This window comes from Gymnoscopelus braueri, assembly GCF_963280865.1.
Source record: "Gymnoscopelus braueri genome assembly, chromosome: 3".
Classification (NCBI taxonomy): Eukaryota; Metazoa; Chordata; class Actinopteri; order Myctophiformes; family Myctophidae; genus Gymnoscopelus; species Gymnoscopelus braueri.
The window spans coordinates 46075874-46098158 of record NC_137612.1 but is presented as its reverse complement, the minus strand read 5'-3'; the positions used below and the strand labels follow the sequence as shown (position 1 = coordinate 46098158).

At 40.0% G+C, this 22285-nt stretch overlaps 1 protein-coding gene across 1 annotated transcript; it reads right to left on the bottom strand.

The window, feature by feature from the left end:
- Positions 1-737: 737 nt before the first annotated feature.
- Positions 738-8619, bottom strand: barx1 (BARX homeobox 1). The gene is made up of 4 exons (XM_080423884.1): positions 7893-8619; positions 5965-6262; positions 3702-3786; positions 738-1748 (listed from the first exon to the last, which is right to left on the bottom strand). The coding sequence occupies exons 1-4, from the start codon at positions 8122-8124 to the stop codon at positions 1575-1577; spliced, it is 789 nt and encodes a 262-aa protein (XP_080280010.1). The 5' UTR covers positions 8125-8619; the 3' UTR covers positions 738-1574.
- Between the last annotated feature and the right edge of the window lie 13666 nt (positions 8620-22285).

Below are 22285 nucleotides of genomic sequence, written 5' to 3'. Positions count from 1 at the left end.
AGAAGAAGAATGTGGCGGTTTGGTACAGTACCAAACCAAGCTACCTTTAAGGTTCCTTTTGGTTACATGTATGCAGTCTCTCCAGAGTTACAAAAGGTTAAGTACATCATCCATTCCTAAAAGCCGGAGTGAATAGGCCTACCAAAACGTATTTACACGTTCACAGTGAAATGAACACCTGCGTGTTTGACTGTATCATGTACAAGTTATCATAATGTGCTACTTTACACTGAACTTAATTTTCATTACATTAATGAGCACTCTTTCAAACACACTGCAAAATCTCTAGGGGTAATGAATTAATTATCGAAGACTGTGTGTGTGTGTGTGTGTGTGTGTGTGTGTGTGTGTGTGTGTGTGTGTGTGTGTGTGTGTGTGTGTGTGTGTGTGTGTGTGTGTGTGTGTGTGTGTGTGTGTGTGTGTGTGTGTGTGTGTGTGTGTGTGTGTGTGTGTGTGCAAAACCCAGTGTACACAGAGAGTTGAATTAACATAGTATTTGTTATTCAACTTATCATGACATATAGGCCTATATTGGATCAAATTGGGTGGATCGTCTTATTTGTGAGGGCATAATTTCACTGCATGTAGATATGACCAAAATATTTAAAATAAACTAAGACAATGTAAGTGTTAATTTCACTGTGTCTGAAATAGCTGCCTGCAAGCCAGATTTATGAAATATTTTTGAGACAAAAACGTATTTTGTTTTACCCCTTAAAAATAAAAGAAGAGCAGTGTTAGTGAAAATATATTTAATAATTACACAAAATTACATACACGAAAAATGAAAGCATAAACGGACACCGTGTGAAAAGTGGCTCTACAAGGCCCGATTTATACTTCGTCGCACGACGGTGCAGCGCACGCCCGTTTTCGGCGCGCGTCACCGTCGTACAGAGCATAAATTGGGCCTTTAAAAGTGCCCGTTTATAGTCCGTCGTACGGCGGTGTCGCACGCCCGCGACGAAGCCTAAATCCTGCTCTTTTGTTTTTAATAGAATATGTACAAATAAAAGGTTTGAGACCTACTGGTTCAGTCCTGGACAGCTTGCATGATGGAACAAAAAAATTGAAAAGAAAAAGATCTTGACAGATGATGTGTTTGTCGAGACTTGCAGCTTCCGGATCAGGTGATTCGGTGAATGCAAATAACAATAATAATAATTATAATAATAATATAAAAGCTACAAAAAAAACCCAAAGGAGTTCCACATGGAGAAATGGTCTCCGTGCACCATTTACACGTCCCAGTCAGAAGTTCTCTCTATAGAGTTTTTTTTAGGCATCAGAAATCAGAAGTGTGTTTCTCTCAACAGCCGTGTCCGGGGGGACCGACCACCAGCCAGGGGTCCCAAATGGGCCCTTACAGGTCTGTATACCTCTGAGAGTGTAGAAATGGATCCTAAATGGACCGTATATTTGTACACTCTCAGAATCAAATCAACACTGAGGATTTTACAGTGTGTGGTCCCGTAGATGGAGAAGAAGAGAAAAAAAGGTATCAAATGGGAGGTCCCGGGGTCCTAATGCTTATCAAACTGAAGGGGGTCCTTGAAGTGAGAAAAAAAAAAGGGTCATTCCTCCTGGCTGGTGTTGTCTAGATGTGAAGACGTGGTGGAGCCCTCCGACGCAGACTGGCTTCTCGTCTCCTGTTCGGAGGAGAGCAGCTGTTCGCTGGTGGGGATGCTGTTCTTCTTGGGCCGGCCTTTAGGCTTAGTGGGAGACTCCAAGCCCCCTCCTTGTAAAACCTGCAAGGAACAATCAGCATCACAACTCCATTTACAATTACAGTTTACACTTTAGGCGTTTAGGCAGACGCTCTCATCCAGAGCGACTTACAGTAAGCAAGTTAAAAACCCATTTAATCCGGGAACGCATCTGTGTCATTTTAGCTATAGCCATTATTTTATACTTTGGCTATTCAAAAATAGCACTCGGTGCGCTATGAGCTTGTAGATCTGCTATTTTTGAAAAATCTTGAAAATGTGTGCATATCTTTGAATATATTTTTTAAAGCGAACATTTTCAACTCAAAATCTTTGCTCCTGGGGGGCCCTGGAACAAAATATTTTGAGATGGTGCTCCGTGGCCAAATACATATCATTTTGTGTGGTCCTTGACATGAAAAAGTATGAGAACCACTGATATTGTAGCAACATACGGTGTTCAGAAAGCTGTTAGGATTTAGAAGACATTTGTAGATGTGTTCCCGGTCTTAATGGGTTAAACACATACATCAAACGCAGAGAGACAGTTTAGTGCCTTAGGAAACTATCACAGGTAAACCAAGAACCTATAGCATCAGTTAAAACAATATTGTATCAAAATAATAATATGTACATTGAAACTATATGGGTAAGCAGTGAACCCAGCAGCAGCTACTATTTTTTTCCTCAAAGGTTGAATTTGTATACATACTTGTAGTTTACAATTCAATTTCATGTTTTATTAACATAATAGAGCAGTGGTTCTCAACATTTTGCATGCATGTCAAGGACCCCCAAATTGATATGTATTTGGCTACGGCACCCCATCTGAAAATATTTTGTGCCAGAGGCCCCAATACAAGGATGTGTCCTATTAAAATGTTACAGAAATATTTGTAAAACAAATCCCAATTCAAAAATCCCAATTGAGTAAAAGTACAAGCTCACAATCGCACCGTGATGTGTTGTGAGCTGCATGCATCGGCTATTTTCAAATAATCAAATAGCTAGGATTAAAGTGGTTAAACTGATTTTAATGCTATATTCACACATTTTGCTTGGGACCCCCTGGAACCCCCTAAAGGACCCCTGGGGGTACAGCATATAATTTGCTTATAATGCACTTTACAGGCAATTCATTAAATAACCCTTATAGCCTAAACTTGACCTGAGTTGGCTCTGTACTTGTTCCGCCTTATCTCTTCGCCCCAAAATATACAATCTACCAGATCACAACGCATTGAATTGTTCACCATCTTGTAGATTGGCTATTTTCACAGAATGTTCGCCCCAGAATAGGGTTAAAGTGCAATAAAAAAATTGGCCTATTTGAATTCTGTTCAAATTAGTTTTTAAAACACAACAGATGCAAATACTGACCTTCTATTCTCTTCATAACCAAGACTACAATTTATCAATCAAGTGTACAAATGTACACTCTCAGAGTTAAAAGTAGGCAAGTAATATGTTTTTGTTAAAATAAGTGTTAATTAGCTATATATATTCTGCTAGAGTCATTGCTGTAATCATTGCTAGAGTGTTTGTTCAGTAGCAGGGCTCTCCCATGTCTCTCCAGCTCTAACAGAAAATGCATATTCATCTTGGGATACAAATTGTATTCAATCAGGATAGAGAACTCATACAGAACACAGGATAAACAAGTGAAATTGTTGGATTTGGAAGTAATGACACAAATAAATGAGCAGACACAATTTAAACTGGAACACTATAAAATTGAAGCTGTTAAATGGTTACTCTCTCCTGATTGGCTGAACTTGGCAACCCACCTGAAAATTAGTTTTTTTTTTGTTTGTTTATTAAAGAGCTGAAGAGATGGGGAGACCCCTGTTATTGAACAAACACTCTGTAGTAATGATTACTATGTGAATATAGAGCCGTAAACCTTTTAACCAAATAATATCACTTACCCTATACCTTTAAATGAACACAAATGATTTGACATGATTCTACATGAAATCTGATATCATAACTTACTATTTTCTTCCATTTCATCCGTCTGTTCTGGTACCATGTTTTGACTTGCAGCTGACTGAGACCCAAGGACTCCGCCAGGTCTATTCTGTAGAGACATGATGAGAAGAAAACAACCTCAGTTCTATTTCATTTGACTCTGATGGGGTACAAATTAGTGGTGGAAAAAGTACTAAAATGTTTTACTTAAGTAAATGTATCGATATAGAAATACTCTGTTACAAGCAAAAGTCCGGAATTCAAAATGTACTTGAGTAAAAGTACAAAGGTATTGGCATCAAAATGTACTTAAAGTACCAAAAGTAAAAGTATTAAATATGCAGAAGGTCCAATTTCAAGTTTTCAAATGTATAAAGATCTTTTGAAAATAGCAGATCAACGAGCTTGTGGATCGGCTATTTTCAAATGGACAAAATGTATAGGGCTGAAGTGGTTAATGTATGTTTTGTAATCAAAATCGAAATCTACAAAGTAATAGTAAAGTTCTCAAATAATTGAAGTGGAGTAAAATAAGTAGAAATAAAAGTACTGAAAATTGGAAATACTCCAGTAAAGTGAAAATCCCTCAAAAGTGTACTGAAGTACAGTACTTGAGTAAATTTACTAGTTACTTTACACCACTGGGTACAAATGTACCCTGTCACAGACATTGATACATTGACAAAAAAAAAGCAGGATTTGACTGTATTGTAACCGTAGCCTATAACTCCTCTTGTTCTGAAACATAATGGGCTCTTAGGCAAGTGCTGGAACATAACTACACTTACATTTTACATGTTTTTAGTTACAAATGTTCGCTTTAAAAGATATATATTCAAAGATTTGCAAACATTTTGATGATTTTTCAAAAATAGCAGATCTACAAGCTCATAGTACGGCACTCGGTGCCGCGCTGTGAGCTTGTATATCTGCTATTTTTGAATAGCCAAAGTATAAAATAAGGGCCCATTTTGATGTACTTTTAAAATTGTATTCAGTATTTCCATTTCTTGATACTGTGTACCTCTATCCCATTAGCGTTAAATATTTGTTCTACAATTATTTGACAGCTACTTTGCAGATTTAGATTATTAGTGCTAAACAGAGATTAATTGATACATAAATGATGGTTAATCTACCCAGCTGCACATAAAGTAATTCAAATCAACCCCACCTTTATACCAGCTGCAATATTAACAACATGATGAACACATTAATGCGTTACTAATTACAGTCCAATAATATGATTGTGAAATGGGACCCTTCTGGATAATTGATACTTTTACCTATAAGTACAGTGTACGTATATTTGGTATTTCTACATTGTGGTATTGGTACTTTTAAGTAAAAAAATAAAAACATCACTTGTTCCAGCATTGGCTTAGGCCAGTCAGGTGTGAGGTTGTTAATACTAGGCTATGGTAACCGGAAGAGTTGGTACCTAAACATTAAATTGGCTATTTTCCCCTAATGTATATACAACAATTAAGAATTTGGAAAATGGTCTTAAGTAATGTAAAGTACACATGACTTGAACATGCTTGAACATTTGACACTTAAGGCCTATTATATTTCTGCTATTGCTACAAAACCTGTGGATAGGTCATTATGGGCATAAACAAGACGTTGAAGGGTAAATTGAGGTCTGATAATGATGTACCATGTATGTTCAAATCATGTATAGCCTACTTTACATGATTTCAGACCATTTTCCTTTGAGAAGAAAGAAAAAGAAAAGGGCCATTTATAACATTGAGGTGCCCACAATAATGTTTTGGGAGCCCACTCTTCCTGTATCACTCTACTTTATTTGAAATATCTTTGAGAGTGTATAGCATACTAATGCAGTGGTTCACAGCCTTTTCAGGCTGTGACCCCACAAAGTAATCATATTTGAACTGTGGACCCCCCAGCCTGGCAAGCACTTAGAATATAGGAGTTGAGCCATTCAATGTTGTTCGGTTCCACAGTTAAATATTGTGAAAATAGCTTGTTGTGAGCTTGTAGATCAGCTATTTTTACAATATTTAGCCTCTTTCTTATATTATTCGACTATTTTCCCAACGTTTGACCAGTTTTTATAGTAGCCTATAGTTTGTTTACGATGCAGTGGCCTAATGGTGGCCTTTTGAGGTATTAAAAAGGTCTTAGAATTCCAGACTCCCGACCCACAGGTTGAGAACCACTGCCCTAATGCACTCTCAGAGATGAAATAAGCACCTACAAACACAGCACAGGTGTGGTGGTGGTGGTGGGGTATAATATTTGAGAGAGAGAGAGGACCCACCTATCCGGTGTGGAGAGATACTTCTGCTTCTCAAATCTCTTCTCTAAGCCCATTAATTGCAGTTCGGTGAAGACGGTGCGGCTCCGGCGGCCCTTCTTGCTCTTGCCGCCGCCGACCTCGGAGCCGTGGTGCTGCTCCAGCTTGCCCCGGAGGTGGAGGTCCAGCGGGAGGTGGTGGGACGCGGGGCCGATCCCGAGGCCCGGAGACAGGAGCGGGGAGCCCAGCGGGGAGCCCAGCGAGCACGACAGCGGCGACATGGGGAACTTCAGCAGGCCTGTCTGGTGGTCGGCCTTCAGGACTGCATGAGAATAATAATATAATATAATATAATATAATATGATATGATATAATATAATATAATATAATATAATATAATATAATATAATATAATATAATATAATATCCAAAATATTACACTTGCTTGTCTGGGGGCTGCTAGAAAATTATTAATTTAGGTCAGTGGTTCCCAAACAGTGGGTCGGGACCCATTTGTGGGTCGCAGATCCATTTTCGTGGGTCGCGAGTGAATATTGCGATATATTGCTATTTTCACTAGTTTGGGTCCCGGGCAAACATTCTCTTTTGGGTCTTGAGCTAAAAAGTTTGGGAACCACTGCTTTAGGTTATTTTAAAAAACTGAGGATTATATTTAGGCTAAGAGATATTATATTTATAATTTATGATTATATTTAGGCTAAGAGGGCGGGTGAGTGCTTGTAAGAAACATATCGGCATAGGATATATTCAATCCCTTCAACATAAAAACAAACATGACCTCGAAAATTGGAGTTTTTTTTTTAATGACAAAATAGAACCTTATAAAGTAGGCTATATACCTAATTTATAGGGACTTGAAAACATTGGGATACATATATATATATATATATATATATATAGGCCTACCTAATGCACTAATTGTATATCTGTTCATGAGGTAATTGTTTATCCCCCCAAATCATGAAGGCTTATTTGACCTTTGCTTTGAGACAAATAAATAATCCAGTGTGTCCAAAAACATAGCTATACACTTTTGGCTTTGTAGGGCAGTATAGGCCCTAACATTTTCAAAATAATTTGAATATTTATTATTAGTGTTATTATTATTACCCTTATTATTGCCATTCCGTAGATAATGCTTTACGTTTTAAAGCGTGTGTGCTTTCACGCACAAAAATACCTTTACGGTAATCAAGGGAAAACTGACTGAGCTTTAAATACGTTCTTGTTGAATTATTGTTTAATAACAATAAATAGCACAAATTACTGATAATTCCTGCCGTTTCAATCGGATCTAAAACATTGAAATTATTTGCGCAACAATTATTATTATTTCTATTCTCTGGCCCCTAAAAATGAGCAGCAGTTAAACTTTTCTTACAGGCGCAACTGAATATTGAGTTGAGTTCTTATTGGCCAAACAGGCTTTTCTTTTGGGAATAAACCCTGGAATAAATTCAGATCACACATTAGGCCTATTATCTTTTTTACGCATTTTACGCATTGGTTTTATTCTGCAGAACTCACCAAATGGACCCTATAAAGCGGTTCCTTCCCAAACTTTTAGCTCAAGACCCAAACGAGAAATTTGATGTCTCTCTGGACCCAAACTATGTCAGCTATTTTCACTGCTGCTAATTCTTTTTTGTATTATTTGTGGAATTTCTTAAACTTTTTTTATTTTATTGATGAAATTATTTTGAAAAATGTCAGCATTTTTATTTATTTATGAAAAAGTGTAATTTATTTTATTTATATTTTTGTTTAATCTTTTGAAATAATTGTAATTAAAAAAGTAGGAAATAAAATAAAGGATAATCCCAAATATGGGTCCCGACCCACTGTTTGGGAACCAGTGCTATAAAGGGTCCATTTGGTTACATGTGTTAGACTCTCCGATCGAAATGAACACGTATTTCTCCTGAACTCACGCAGATGGCTGTGGAAGGGCCGGGCCGCGAGCAGAGCTTGTACTCCGAACTTGAGCAGGTCCCCGGCCGGGGATCCACTGGAGACCTTGTGCTCCGGGTGATGCTCCGTCAAGATCTCCTCGATCATGAAGCTCCTGTAGCGGTGAGACTGTGATCTGTGGTCGGGGTGCATCGCGTCGATGACCCCCCCGGGGTAGAAATGGTGTCCCCCCATGTCCAAGGGATGCTGCATGGTCCGGGTTCTTATTAGGCTATGTCAACCGGCGGACCACGATCCGGCCCTGTACCGGGGATGAAGTCGCTCCCAAATCCGCGGGACTCGGGAGGGGAGACCGGATCGGACCCCCGCGGCCGGTGGTTCGAATCCTGGGTGTAAGTCGTACCCACAGGTTGCGGTTACTAGTCAAGCGTTGCTACCAGGTAAACCAGCTGTCCAAACCCTCGATCAGAGTAGTATTTGAAGCTCCAATGCGTGCCTTTTAGTTTTTTCTCGCATTCCTCAGCGCCGATAGTTGCAGCCTTGTTATGGATGGAGGGGAGGAAAAAAATTAATATCCTCCAAGTTTATAAAAACAGATTCAACAAACAAAAAAAACACAAGTCCACATAAGCAGCCAGTCTTGAAGTCCAGGTTCTGGTTCGGTTTGGAACGGAACCGCCACGATCACGTATAAAAATGTGACCGTGATAAAAAACGTCTTGTTCGTGCCGCTCAATGCGTTGCGCGTCACCGTGACAGAGAAATGAGGAATATGTTTATGGGTTTTATGAGTCTACTCACTTAGCTCCACCTCCACCTCTGAGCACACTGGCAAATACAGAGTGGGTGTTTGACTCCAAGAGTGTTCATAGTGTACCCTTAAGGGTCCACATGTCCATTTGGTTACATTTTCAGCTCTCAGTCTCTCAGAGTTACAAATGAACATTGAGGATTTTACGGGTGTAAAAATATATATCCAAATGGTGGAAAAAGTACTCTTTTTTTTATTTTACTTTCTTACTTTAATACCCTGTTACAAGTAGACCTAAGTCCGAAATTCAAAATTTACCCGAGTAAAAGTACAAACGTATTGTTATCAAAATACTAGTTGGTTAATGTTTGTTTTGTAATATAATAATCTAAATCTACAAAGTAACTTGTAACTAAAGTTTTCAAATAATTATAGTGGATTAAAAACTCTCTGAGATGTAGTGGTGTAGAAGTAAAACGTACTGAAAATTGGAAATACTCCAGTAAAGTTAAAAAAAATACCTCAAAATGTTACTTAAGTACAGTAGTTGAGTAAATGTACTTAGTTACTTTACACCACTGCCTGTCTGCCTCTGCTCTGCGACAAACCCAAAGTTACATGCAAAAGGCGCGCTATTTCTGCATGAATTTGCATCATGTTGTCAAAGGAACACAATCCAAAGCCCCAGGAGGTGCATTTTTGTACATGGATTATATTGTAGGCTACATTCATTGCACAGGAGAAATTACATGATGCGCCCATCTATATATATATATATATAGCACTCTTTAATATCATTTAGGCGTGGAGACTGGAGAGAGAGAGAGAGAGCGAGAGAGAGAGAGAGAGAGGGGGAGAGAGAGAGGGGGAGAGAGAGAGGGAGAGAGGGAGGGAGAGAGAGAGAGAGAGAGAGAGAGAGAGAGAGAGAGAGAGAGAGAGAGAGAGAGAGAGAGAGAGAGAGAGAGAGAGAGAGAGAGAGAGAGAGAGAGAGAGAGAGAGAGAGAGAGAGAGAGAGAGAGAGAGATGAAGCTAAACCTGAAAAGCAGAAATGTTCATATTTGTTGTACACTCTGTTCAGCTTCATTAATGAGGATTTAAAGAGAGGCTATATTAGTTAGTTTTTAATCATGTCAATTGAATTAGTGATATTATAGGCCTACTACTCCTTGGCTGAGGACCCCCTGCAAACTCCCCTCAAGGACCCCTGGCCTGGGGGTCCGCGCCACGGACCGCACTTTGAAAACACTGGGCTATTTTCGGCATATAAAGATTATTCCATCCAACGGAAAGGCCTGGTCAAGATTTGTTATTTTTTTAAATATTGGAATGCTAAATAGAATTTCTTATATAGGCTACTTATCTTGCATGAGCTTTCGTCTTTGCACAGAAGAAGGGAATTTCACTTTAATTTGGTGTTTAATCAGCAACAAAAATCCTTCTTCCTCAACTAAAATCTGTTAATTATTTTAATAACATATGGATATGAAAAAACGTCATAATTCTGTCAATGTTTATAGGCCAGCATTTGTGTTATTTGATCTGCACGCTCAATAATTTTTTTTTGTATTAGTATTTTATTAATTTTTTCATCATGCCATTATAAAAATGGCAAAAAAAAAACATTTTCTATATATCAGTTTGGTTTACAAGATGAAGGATTTTCTTTGAAGGATTACATTTTTTTTAGCTTAAGTGCTAAATTATCCATCTGTAACGAGAGTGTATACAAATAACCATTTAACTGCATATTTTATATGCCTAAAGGTTTATTATAATGCAATGTTTAGTCTACACACTAATGATGATACAGCAGCATGAGTCAGCAGGTTGACCTTCATTCTGACCACAGCAGTGCTGAGGTTACATTATTCACACAGTCATGACACATTTAACATAATTTTAAAAAGCTGTCATTAGACTAACATTCTAAGCAATTGACAGAAGTTGCGAACATATCAGAACGCTGCGTAGCGTCTCGTTGGATGAAAAATAAAGTAGGCTACCTACTTTTTAATGTATAAAATAAATGTGAGGAGACATGTCTAGCCTACTGTCTGAGTGAAGGATTGATACTTATGAGTTAGCCACACTGTAAAATTATAAATAGCCAGTAGCGTATTACCATTTTGTGAATCTACACACACACACACACGCACGCACACACACACGCACGCACGCACCCACGCAGCACACACACACACACACACACACACACACACACACACACACACACACACACACACACACACACACACACACACACACACACACACACACACCTGACAACTGAGATCAAATGATAGGATCAGAGACCTGTTGTGACTGCCCACTGTAGATATAGTGTGCGATTCTGCTGTACTTTAAAACGGCATTGTTTGTATAAATGAATACATAAATAAATACATAGATAAATAGTTCTGAACACCTGAATTTAAAGCAAAGTATATTTGAACACAATATTAGCTCAATCTTCAACAATATTGTAGTAGGCTATAAACATGTGAAAGTTGGGCTATATATTAGTCAGCACCATGCATATAGGCCTAGATTATACATGGTCTTTTGTGTTATTCTATGGGACACTGGTTACATGAATCTAACACTGTGGTGGACTACTAACATGAAACGTTTCTGTCAACATTTGTTGACACACTTATTTGCAGTTGCAGCTATAGCATAACTTGGCAAGTAAACAAGACAATTAACAGTGGTGGGAAAAAATATACTCACATGTTTTACTTAAGTAAAAGTATCAAAACTACAATATAGAAATAATCTGTTACAAGTAAAACTCCGGAATTCAAAATTTACTTGAGTAAAAGTACAAAACTATTGGCATAAAATTAAATTACAAAAAGTAAAAGTACTTATTATGCAGAATGTCCTATTTCAAAGTGTTCAAAATGTATACAAATCTTTTGAAAATAGCAGATCTACAAGCTTACAACCTGTAGCAAAGCAAGGCGTTGTGAGCTTGTAGATCTGCTATTTTCAAATAGCCGAAGTATATATGGATAAAGTGGTTAATGCATGTTTTGTAATGATAATAAACATCTTCAAAGTAACTAGTATAACTAAAGTTTTCAAATAATTTGGAGTAATTGCCTCTGAGATGTAGTGGAGTAGGAGTAAAAGTACTGATAATTGGAAATACTCCAGTAAAGTAAAAAGAAAAAAATCGCAAAATTGTAGGCTTACTTAAGTACAGTACTTGAGTAAATTTACTTAGTTACTTTACACCACTGGGCAATAGTAGGCATGCTGTAATCACACTGCTAGACAAAATCAAACTCACAACACTGGAACATGTCTGCCTCTGCTGGCCTTTAAAAGGATTGCAGTCTCTCCCCACTTGTTGTATACTTCGTCGTACGAAGGAGTCGCGCGCCAAAAGTAGCCAATCTACAAGCTGACAATCTGTGTCATCATTGCTTGCTGCCAGCTTGAAGATCTGCTATTTTGGGCCATGGATTAAGCATGACGTGTTTCAAATGTACAACTTCCTTCAGCAGCACTAGCACACGTGCAAGGGAAAGGGAATAGCTGTGTCTTCTGAGGGACCATTTAGGCAAAATGTTTGCCCTTAAACATAGCAAAATACCTACAGGCCTGCCATTGTCTTTTATAATTTGGTGCTGCATTTTACAGACAGTGCATCTCATCAAATGTAAGCAAAAAAAGAAAAAAAAAAGATGATAAGTGACCTAGATTATTATACATTAAAAAAGAAGACTTCATTTGATAAATGTTATGCCATTGCTAATCATCATTATGGAATTTTGTCATTTTATGGGCAAGGCCACTTGGCCTTTGGTGTTGCACTATTTTTTTTAGGGCACAAAGGCCAAATGACAGAGCAGTAAGGCCATCAAATAAAACAGTCCACGGAAATAAAGAATATAATTAAATGTAGGAATTTTCAAGACATAGTATAACTATCAGTGTTTTTTTTTAAATAAGATGTTTATTTCACCAAATAATGTATTGGTAGGCTATTTAAAAATGACCAATATTTGTAGAAAATATTGAGTCAAAAGTTCATACATGCTCAGCCCTGGGCTAATCAGAGTCACTGGACTCACTCATGTGAAGATGGGGAGTCAGGGAGAGTCAGAATCTCTATAAAATACACTGGTGTTTAAAAAACACATTGCAGAAAAGAGCAGTAGCGGAAGACTCAGATATTTTACATAAGTAAAAGTAGCAATACCACAATATTAAAATACTCTGTTACAAGTAAGTCTTAACCTACCCCCCACCACCGCCCCCAAAATGTTACTTGTTAAGTAGTAGTATTCTTCAGTCTATTTCAGTGTGGAACTCTATAAAATGGATCCTATATATCCATGAACAAAATATTCTTAAATGTGAGAAATTCCTCATTCCCTTCAACAATCAGCAGAATGAACATATTATACTCTACTAGTATGCAATGCATTATATTGTTTGGAAATTAACAGAAATAATTTACAAGCATTGTGAACCTTGTGAATTCGTTTTCAAACCAAGTAGGTCAGCAATGGTGAGAGAGAGATTTCCTGCAATAAAACTGAATGAGTTACACCTGCAAGCAATCATGGTATTTGTTGGAAATATATTTATCGTCCAAATAAAATCATCACGTTTGTTTTAGTTTCCAGAGGGACAAAGTATCGGGTGGCAAATGTGTGAGATGGTTCATTCAAGGTCCAGGAGGTGAACTATAAAACGAGGTGGTCTACTCTCTATCAGTGGTTCTCAACCTTTTCTGGATCAGGGCCCACTTGGAAATCTTTGAACCGTTCGTGGCCCACCCATCTGACCACTTAACACGGGTACGTGGTCAGCTGGGTGGGCCGGGTGCATTTTCAGAGCATGTTTATTTTTAATGATCAATCAAACGATAGCGTTCCACCTTGGAACTAACGTTGTGTACTTTAAGTTCTTGTTTATTGGTATCACTTTTTAATATTATATTATCAATAAAATTGTAGTGTTTGTTTTGCCAATTGTTTGGGGGCCCACTTGCAATACCCTCGCGGCCCACCAGTGGGCTCACATGTATCTTTGGGGAGTTGACAGGGATTTAATCTCTTTGGCAGTTTTAATAGCCGGTCTAGAATCAGTGGATATGGAAACGGTGTGTGTGTGTGTGTGTGTGTGTGTGTGTGTGTGTGTGTGTGTGTGTGTGTGTGTGTGTGTGTGTGTGTGTGTGTGTGTGTGTGTGTGTGTGTGTGTGTGTGTGTGTGTGTGTGTGTGTGTGTGTGTGTGTGTGTGTGTGTGTGTGTGTGCGTGCGTGTGTGCGCGCGTAAATAACGGAACACACTTTTGGAGAAGGTGAGCTTTAGACAGGAAGGCCTGGTTTCAAATGGAGTGGAAAGCAGCCTTTCCACTGGTACTGAAGAAAGCCTGGTAACACCAGGTTAGATCACTGTTTCCCAATCTGAGGCCCGGGCCAAAGATCACAGTGGCCCCTTTCCCACCAAAAGAACTTTGGTTCTAGAACTGGTTCCGTTCTAGATTCTTGGAACCGTGGCGCTTTCACGGAACCGGCCGCAAGCCGGCTTGCTTTTCCACAAGTTTTAAGCAGAACTATTGTAATTGGGTAGTGGTATAACTGAATGGTTAGAGAGCTCGCCTGGGATGCGGGAGTCCCCAGTTGCCCCAGGTTTGATTCCAGGCCTGGCCAGCAATGTGTTAAATATGACTAGTCAAAGTGAACATTTCAAGGGCGGAAAGTCAATGGCATTTACAATCAATTTCCCTTTTCTTTTCTTTATTTTAGTGATAATTTTCCCCTTGCTTTTGCCATTGTATATCGCATCTACATCTTCCAACCTGTGTCACCTAGTGTCACGCCCAGTTTGGTTCCGAGTTCAGAGCAAGAAAAAACAAGTATTTTTTGGTTCCAGTTCCGAACAAACTTTTCGAGTTCTGAACCAATTCGTTTTCAGTGAAAACACTCTGAACTGGTTCAAAATTAGGCGGGAAAAAAGAAGGGATCCGATTCAGCCCCGGTAGAAAAGGGCCCAGTGCGGCCTTGTCTATTTGGAGATAGTCCAACATTTTAAACATGTAAAAAATCATAACTTGATTTCATCCACTTGATATCAACCTGATATCCCTATTTTGAGCATGTAATTATATTCTGGGGAAAACTTCTGGGGAAGAAGTTTGTAGCCTGTTAATTGCCAAATTGACTGACACCTGCCTGTGGCAAATTCATGAGACTGTTGATCACTGGAGAGCCAGTTGCTGTGGGGAATTGGTTCTCTACACAGATTGGTCGGCTCTGAGTGGATTGTCTGGGGGCCACTCACCTTCTACTATAAATCCTCCACTTTGTAATGTTTGCAAATATGAAGACTGTCAGTTTTGGCAGCGGATAATCGTGTTCCCTGTCCGCTCATTCAGAACATTTTGTATCTTTGTTAACCAAACCACACCTTCACTTGTGGCTTTGAAAGACTTGGAAGAGACTGTTTCATAATCTGCCCCTGGAAAAGCCGGCCTTGAGAAAGACCGGCTGTGACTAACTCTGAGACCTTTGACTCCTCAGTTGTGATTTTGTAGCCTTTGAATGAGTGTTGATAATATGTTTGGGTGTGTTTAGATGAGGTTCCTATTTAGTATTGTGTTACTTAGACTAGGTTCCTTTGCTTGTATTTTGTTTAACATTTTTATAATTTATCATTTTTTGTTTGTAATATATGTTTCAGATTTAAATTCAGTTCTGCTTTTCCCCTTTTGTGGGCCTGTTTTGAAGAAAAAAGTAAGACATTTTGTGAGCTTGTACGAGAAGTACATAGTACGTTTGTGCATGCGTGCACGTGTGGGTGGTCTCAGCTTTGTCCAATGTAAGAAGGGGGGCATTGAGGAAAAAAGATTGGGAACCAAATAGGTTAGATGAGGAGAGAGTTCTCTGATTGAGCACAAGAAGAGAAACGTTAGTGAGCAGCAAGCAGAGCCAGATGTTTACTGTCAGGCAGGATGTAAACACTGATGGATCTGCACTGGTCAAATACAAATACTTTTCAATGCCTTCATTGCCAGCATACTGTGGAGTAAATAAACCACAGTCCCTTGATGATTTACGTACATCAGAGACTTCTTGGAGGAGTTTATGAATCAGAATGGCATGGGTGTGTCATGATAAAAACAAATACAGTATAAACTAGAAGATGTGCTCCTCGGAGCACAGGTCTCCGCCAGGCGAGTACTGTTCCTGATTCCTGATTATGTCACGTGAAGCTTGACCAATGATAGCTTGGCTGAGACGGACACACACACAAGACGTAAAACATACTCTCCACCATGCCTTCGGCCTGGCGGAGACAACTATCCACATCTTTGTATGTGATGCACAGATGAGAGCATATATCGAATGCATTAAAGGTCATACGTAATATGACAGTTGCTTAATACCTCTGAATTATAACTACACACAACAAATATTGTCTCTTCAGTGGTTATTCAGCTATACATTAGGGGGTAAAGTCAAAGTTTCCTTGAGCAAGACACTGAATCCCTAACTGAGCAGGTTGGTTTCCTCTGCCGCTGGTGTGTGAATGGATGAATGTAACCCACATTGTAAAGCGCTTTGGATAAAGGTGCTATATAAATGCACCATTTAGTTGCTGAACAAGTATGTTACATGTGAAAATAACATGTTTTGGGTGATTTGATCTGGACATCTCATCTTAGTTTAACATTATATGCCTGACCATGTCGCTTGACAAGAATGACACATTTTCAACTAAAAGAGGTGACGAGGCGTGGACACTTTTCAATTGATCACTGGACACTGTTGCTAAAGTGTGTGAGTTGAGAGTAAATCTCTGTCTCGTTTCTCTCTTTCTACATCTCATGGATATTGATTATCTAATGTTCATCACCCTATTCAACCTCTCTCTGGTCCCCACATGCTTCAAGAGGTGGATGGAGCTTGCACAAAAACAAATTTCACTCACTGATCTACACCAGCAGAACCTGTGATGTGACAATAAAACTGATTCTGAGGTCCATCATTGTTCATACCCAACAATGCCTCCCTGGCTGGCCTGCAGAATGACTACCGCCTGGTTGCCCATCAGGCAGTGCACTCATTGTCATTGGCTGCTCTGCTCGCCGGGCGCACTTCACAATAGTTACAGGGCCTCACTGACTGCCTACCTTGTTGTCAAGTGAAAAGAAAGTTCACAGCGATGGGGGCAGGGAGTTGCAACTGTAAATGTTTCCTGACAATGAGACAGAGAAGAATTCCGTACTTTCCCCTTCAAGTTTTGTTTACTTACTGTCTGTCTGTGAATAAGTTATACTACTGCTGATCTAACAATGACGCCACGGTGTGTTGGAACCAAGGAGATAAAGATAAGATAAAGATAAGGAAATCTTTATCTTTATCTTAAATCAGGCTGGCCAAGAGACAAACGCCAAATTGGATGCCAGGTCGCTGAAAACCAGTTAGGCCCACACTTGCCATGTGTGAGTTCACTTGCCTGTCTGTGAGAAGAAAAGCTAGAGCGCACTGACCTGATTTGTAGTCTTGTTCAAGTGGAAGTTTTACAACTGTCAAGTAAACCTGATCTAATTACATTCTTATATAGTGACATAATAACGGAAAGTTGCTGCCACTGTCTGATGGCGTAAACGTGACGTAAGTGCCAGCTATTCCACAGCAATATAAAAGGGAGTGTGCTGGGTGCGATGTCCCTCATTTGAACTTACATTATAGTATGGATCTCACGGAGCAACAACTCGGTTCGATGTATGTTCAACGTGACCCCGGTGACCCCGGTGCCGACCTGAACAGGGGCAAGAGCATTGTAGCTGGAAAGCAGAACATTTGGGAAAAAGAGAGACAGGAACTCCTTAGAGAAAATGAGAATATCTCTGGAAAGCTCATGTATGCGGGGCAGAGACTTAAAGATTTGGAGGACCAGATGAAGAAGTCAGAGGAGGAGTCCATGGAGATGAACTGCAACATCTCTGAGATGAAGGTTCACCATTTTAAAGTCATGAACTCCCAACTAACCGGCGTCAGGAGTGAACTGAAAAGCAAAGAGATAATATGGGAAAAGAAAAGGAATACCCTTGAAGACATCTTCAGGACAACCATGATGGAAAAGGAGAAGAGATGGGAGGAAGAAAGAGAGCACCTGGTTAGAGAAAACCAGGAACTATACAGAGAAACACAGGCTTCCAGAGCAAAGTTCCTCTATGCAGAGCAGAGGATGACGGATCTGGAGAAAGAGATGGAATTATCAGCGAATGAGAGACAGTCAAAGACAGAGGCACTGCTCATGAACCTAGAGGAGCTGCACAAGAAATGCTCAGCTATGTTCCGATCCGACAAGGAGCACACCAGATCCGAGAGGACCTCGATGCAGCGGGAGGCTTTCAAACAGCTTCTGGATACCAGGCAGGTGGTCGAGCGTCTACTCCGATGATCCTGCATGGAGGAGAGTCATTCTGGAGTAGTGTTTGCCTACGGCAGTGATTCTGAGCCTTTGTCATTTCAAGCCCCCCCAGTTTGATATGCATTAAGACACAGACCCTCATTTGATACAAATTTGTATCTCTAGGATCCCAATCTATACTGTAAAATCCTCAGTGTTCATTTAACTCTGAGGGTACGAATGGATGCATTTTGTTCCAATTGTACACTCAGATTTACAGACCTTGTAAGGGTCCAATTTGGTTCCTAACTATCAGTCTATTTAGCAGGGGACCCCCTGGAACCCCCTGAGCCCCACGTTGAGGCCTAGAGGGAAAAGGCAGGACCGCACGATGAGGACCTTCAAGCTGGAGAGCGTAACATGAACAGAGGTCCAAGCCCACTCCCCCACATGCTCTTTTCTTGGGAAAGTCTCCCCACTGCCCGTCCGTGTTCAGAGGAAGCCCATGTGTTTCAAATGCACTGGCACATGCCACTTTGAATATAAAACTAAATGCACACATTTATACACACATACTGAGCAGTGCGCACACACTGTACACATTAGGTTGACGTTAAGAAGTGTCAAGCAGCACCTACAAGCACTGTAATGACCAATGTATCCAATGTATGAACAATGTAATGTACATACTGTTTTTATTCTATTCTTACTACCATTTCTGCCATGAGTTTCTATTGTAAAGATGTGCTGGTGTGCTGGTGTGCTCCTCTTCCAATTGCCACATCTCGTGTTTCAGCACTAGTGGCGTCCAGTGATTTCTGGTGGAGTGGAACGGTTCAACTTCTGGAGAGCAGCGCTGCTCATCAATATCACGCTTGATCCTCCTGGCTGTGTCTCAAAACCTGCTCATTTGCCAACCTGACTTTAAGTCATTACCACATCCCTGAGAAGTCGTTTTTTAGCTGTTATTTCAGCTAGCTATTAGTGCTAATGATGATACGATCACAGCGACGGTTGCAGGCGTTCCGTGCACTTAGTCAGAAGTACTATGGACACGTGCTTCTCCACTCATACACTTTCTGTGGACACGGCCCCTATGATTATTTCTTTGTTGTTGTTTTTCTATTGCTGCTACAAGTCTGTGTTGAGGAACCAAAACCAAAGAATGTAACTCTTATGTACTTGTACACACAATGTAACAATAAATTGGAACCTAGAGGTCTAAGGGTGTTATTTGTTAAATGTGGCCCTGTTAGATTCAGTCCAGATACATTTCTTACAACATGGCATCGATGGTGTCAGCCATTTATAACAGCTTTAGTGTGTATGTATGCACGTCCCCGTATGTATTGTATCCTGTATGTATGTCTCCCAAATGTTTCCCAAATATGGAGGTTTTGCCTAGATACGGAGATGACCGATGTCTGAAGGACCCCCGTTACCTGAACCTGACCTTTATGGTTTTTGTTGTCATGCTGTGTCAGAGTACCGGAAGGCCAAAAAGGGATATGCAGTTTAGCAGCGTATTCGCCTCTCCCTCTCTCAAGCTGTGGTCCCCTCAGGCTTCAAGTCTTCCATCATTGTTCTGGTCCCCAAACACCCCAAGGTAGCGTTCCTGAATGACTGGAGACCAGTCGCCCTTACTCCAATCATCAGCAAATGCGCTTTGAGAGGCTGGTGAGGGACTACGTTTGTTCTGTCTTGCCTGTCACACTAGATCCATGGCAATTTGCATAACATCCACAGACAGTTTGCCTTGCCTTACACACTGCCCTCGCACACATTGATGTGGGAAGAACAAGCATGTGCAAATGCTGTTTTTGAGCTACAGTTCGACATTCAACACTATAGTTACAGCCTGACTCAACACAAAGCTTAAAGACCTAGGCCTACACCCGTAACATGGGCAGCTGTATACTAGACTTTCTATCGGGCCGCCATCAGGTGGTGAGAATGGGCAACACCAAGTCAGACCCTCTGACCCTCAACACCAGAGCCCCCCAAGACTTTGTGCTGAGTACGCCCTCGCATTCTCAGGGCATTCTACAACAGCACCAGAGGGTCCTGACGTGTGGCACCGCCGCTTGGTATGGGAACTGCACCACTCTCAACCACAAAGCTCTGCAGAGTGGTGAAGTCTGCTGAGCACATCATAGCAGGCGAACTTCCCTCCCATGAGAAAGACTGTTTAGCCAAGGGTGTGTAAGTATCATCAAGGACATCATCCCACCCACAGCCTGTTCACAACACTGCTGCACCCACTACTTGGCAAGCGATACCAGAGTATCAAGAGCTACAAGAAGAGACTGGCAGAGTTTCTATCAAGCAACTGGCAGACTTTTGAACAAAACCAAAGCTTGTCGCCTGTGCTTTATCGACTTGCACTGCACTGATGAACATACAATATGATTTAGGACTTCATGGGATTTAGGTCGTATTTCAAGCTACATGATGCTGACTTGCGCTATACTAAATGCACCATGCGATTTAGGACTTTTAATTTACATAATATTAACATGCTGCTATTTTCAGGCTTTTTATGCAAATTTTATTCTCTCTTCTTTTACTTCTAATTCTCTATTTACTCTTTTAAACTGCAAACGTGAAAGCCTGCATAAAGAATACTTTCACCTCACTTTTAGCTCCAATTGTGTTGTGACTCTCTGTCACCCACCTCAACTGTGAGTGGCTCTGCTGCTATGCTGGGCCAAGCAAACTAGTAGTTTAACCACATTTTGTAGTTAGCTTACTGATAAAAGTAGTTGCATTATTTTATTTATTTATTTGAAATTTGGCTATTTCTTGTGTAGTTTACTGACACTACAAACAATTTTGCGGCATAGAATGACAGTAATTATTTTTAATGTTATTTGACCATTGTTTCGCTACTTAATTGCCCACTTAGATAGCCCCTCTCCCCTTTTAATGCATTCTGTTACCCCCTCCCCCATTCTGCACATTCCCTGTTGCTGCTATCTTGTTTTCTTATTTATTATGTTATTTTATTTCATACAGTACAGCATTCTTCTTCGACTTGCTATTATTATTATTATTATTATTATCATTATTACTATTATCATCATCTTGTGTATATTGTGTTGCTAATATTGCACAATCTTTCAGACGATGTCACACTTGTTGACCTGTCAACATAGCCTGGTTCCAGACGAATCTGCCATTGCAAAATTGCATTGCACTTTAGCCCACTTTAGCCCTCGTCTCGTGTGATATTGTCTGGCCACGCGAGGCAACTGTCAACATGTTGCTGCTGGTAATGAGTAACAAATAAACCTTCTTGAGTCTTCCATCCTGAGCACTGTGAAGTCATGTCCAGGCAATGCATTCATCGCCATTGTACATTAATTTGTATACTACACTGTATACTAAAGCTTTGCTTTTTAAGCAACGCTGACATTCCTTGCACTTTTCCATGAATAGTGGGGTGTTTTATTTATTTTTAAGTTATGTTTGGTGTATGTATGTGGATACTTTGATTGGCATTTTTTGCTGGTGACTCAGTCATTGTTTCTATTAAATACAATTAATTTAGTATCGGATGTAAATTGTGAAATGTAATATTTTTTTAATGTATTTTATTAGTTATTATTATTTGTTAGTAGCTCAAAGTAAATAGACTACAGACTAGATGACATTTCTCTCCAGTGTGACTTTGCTGTAGTTCAACTTACTGGTAGCTTCCCAACAGAGTGTGTGTGTGTGTGTGTGTGTGTGTGTGTGTGTGTGTGTGTGTGTGTGTGTGTGTGTGTGTGTGTGTGTGTGTGTGTGTGTGTGTGTGTGTGTGTGTGTGTGTGTGTGTGTGTGTGTGTGTGTGTGTGTGTGTGTTCACCTTTCTTCGATAGCTGCTAGTTTATGCAGTTATAAGTGCGTTACTTGCTTTCATGTTCTTTTCGTGTTCGATTCGTTTTTTTCTTAGCATGTTGTTTACATCCAATGTTTTAGTTTTCTTGAGGCACTACATTGCATTCTCTCTGCACTCTGCTATGTGCCGTGTACCTTGTTTATTGACTAGAATTCATGTAAGTATCTCTGGATAGGAGCTTCTGCTAAATGCCTATTGTAAATTGTCATGTATATTTTCTGAGTGACTTTGTGAGGTGGTCTGCTTTCATTTTATGTCATTGTATTTCAGTGTCTCCTGACACTCAGGACAGCAGAGGTCACTTGATTAGCTCACCACGGGCCTCCAGATCCTTAAGGCTGCCGCTGCTCACGCCACAAACATTTGACTCTGGCTTCCAAAGATGGTCCACACTCATCTTAAAAT

What these genes read in the sequence shown, in the direction of transcription:
- barx1 (XM_080423884.1), bottom strand. Translation starts at nt 8,124, where the DNA reads ATGCAGCATCCCTTGGACATGGGGGGACACCATTTCTACCCCGGGGGG. An exon ending in GCCCTTCCACAGCCATCTGC is followed by an intron (nt 6,263 to 7,892) that starts GTGAGTTCAGGA and finishes ATTCTCATGCAG; the next exon opens with TCCTGAAGGCCGACCACCAG. An exon ending in GGATGAAATGGAAGAAAATA is followed by an intron (nt 1,749 to 3,701) that starts GTAAGTTATGAT and finishes TGTTCCTTGCAG; the next exon opens with GTTTTACAAGGAGGGGGCTT.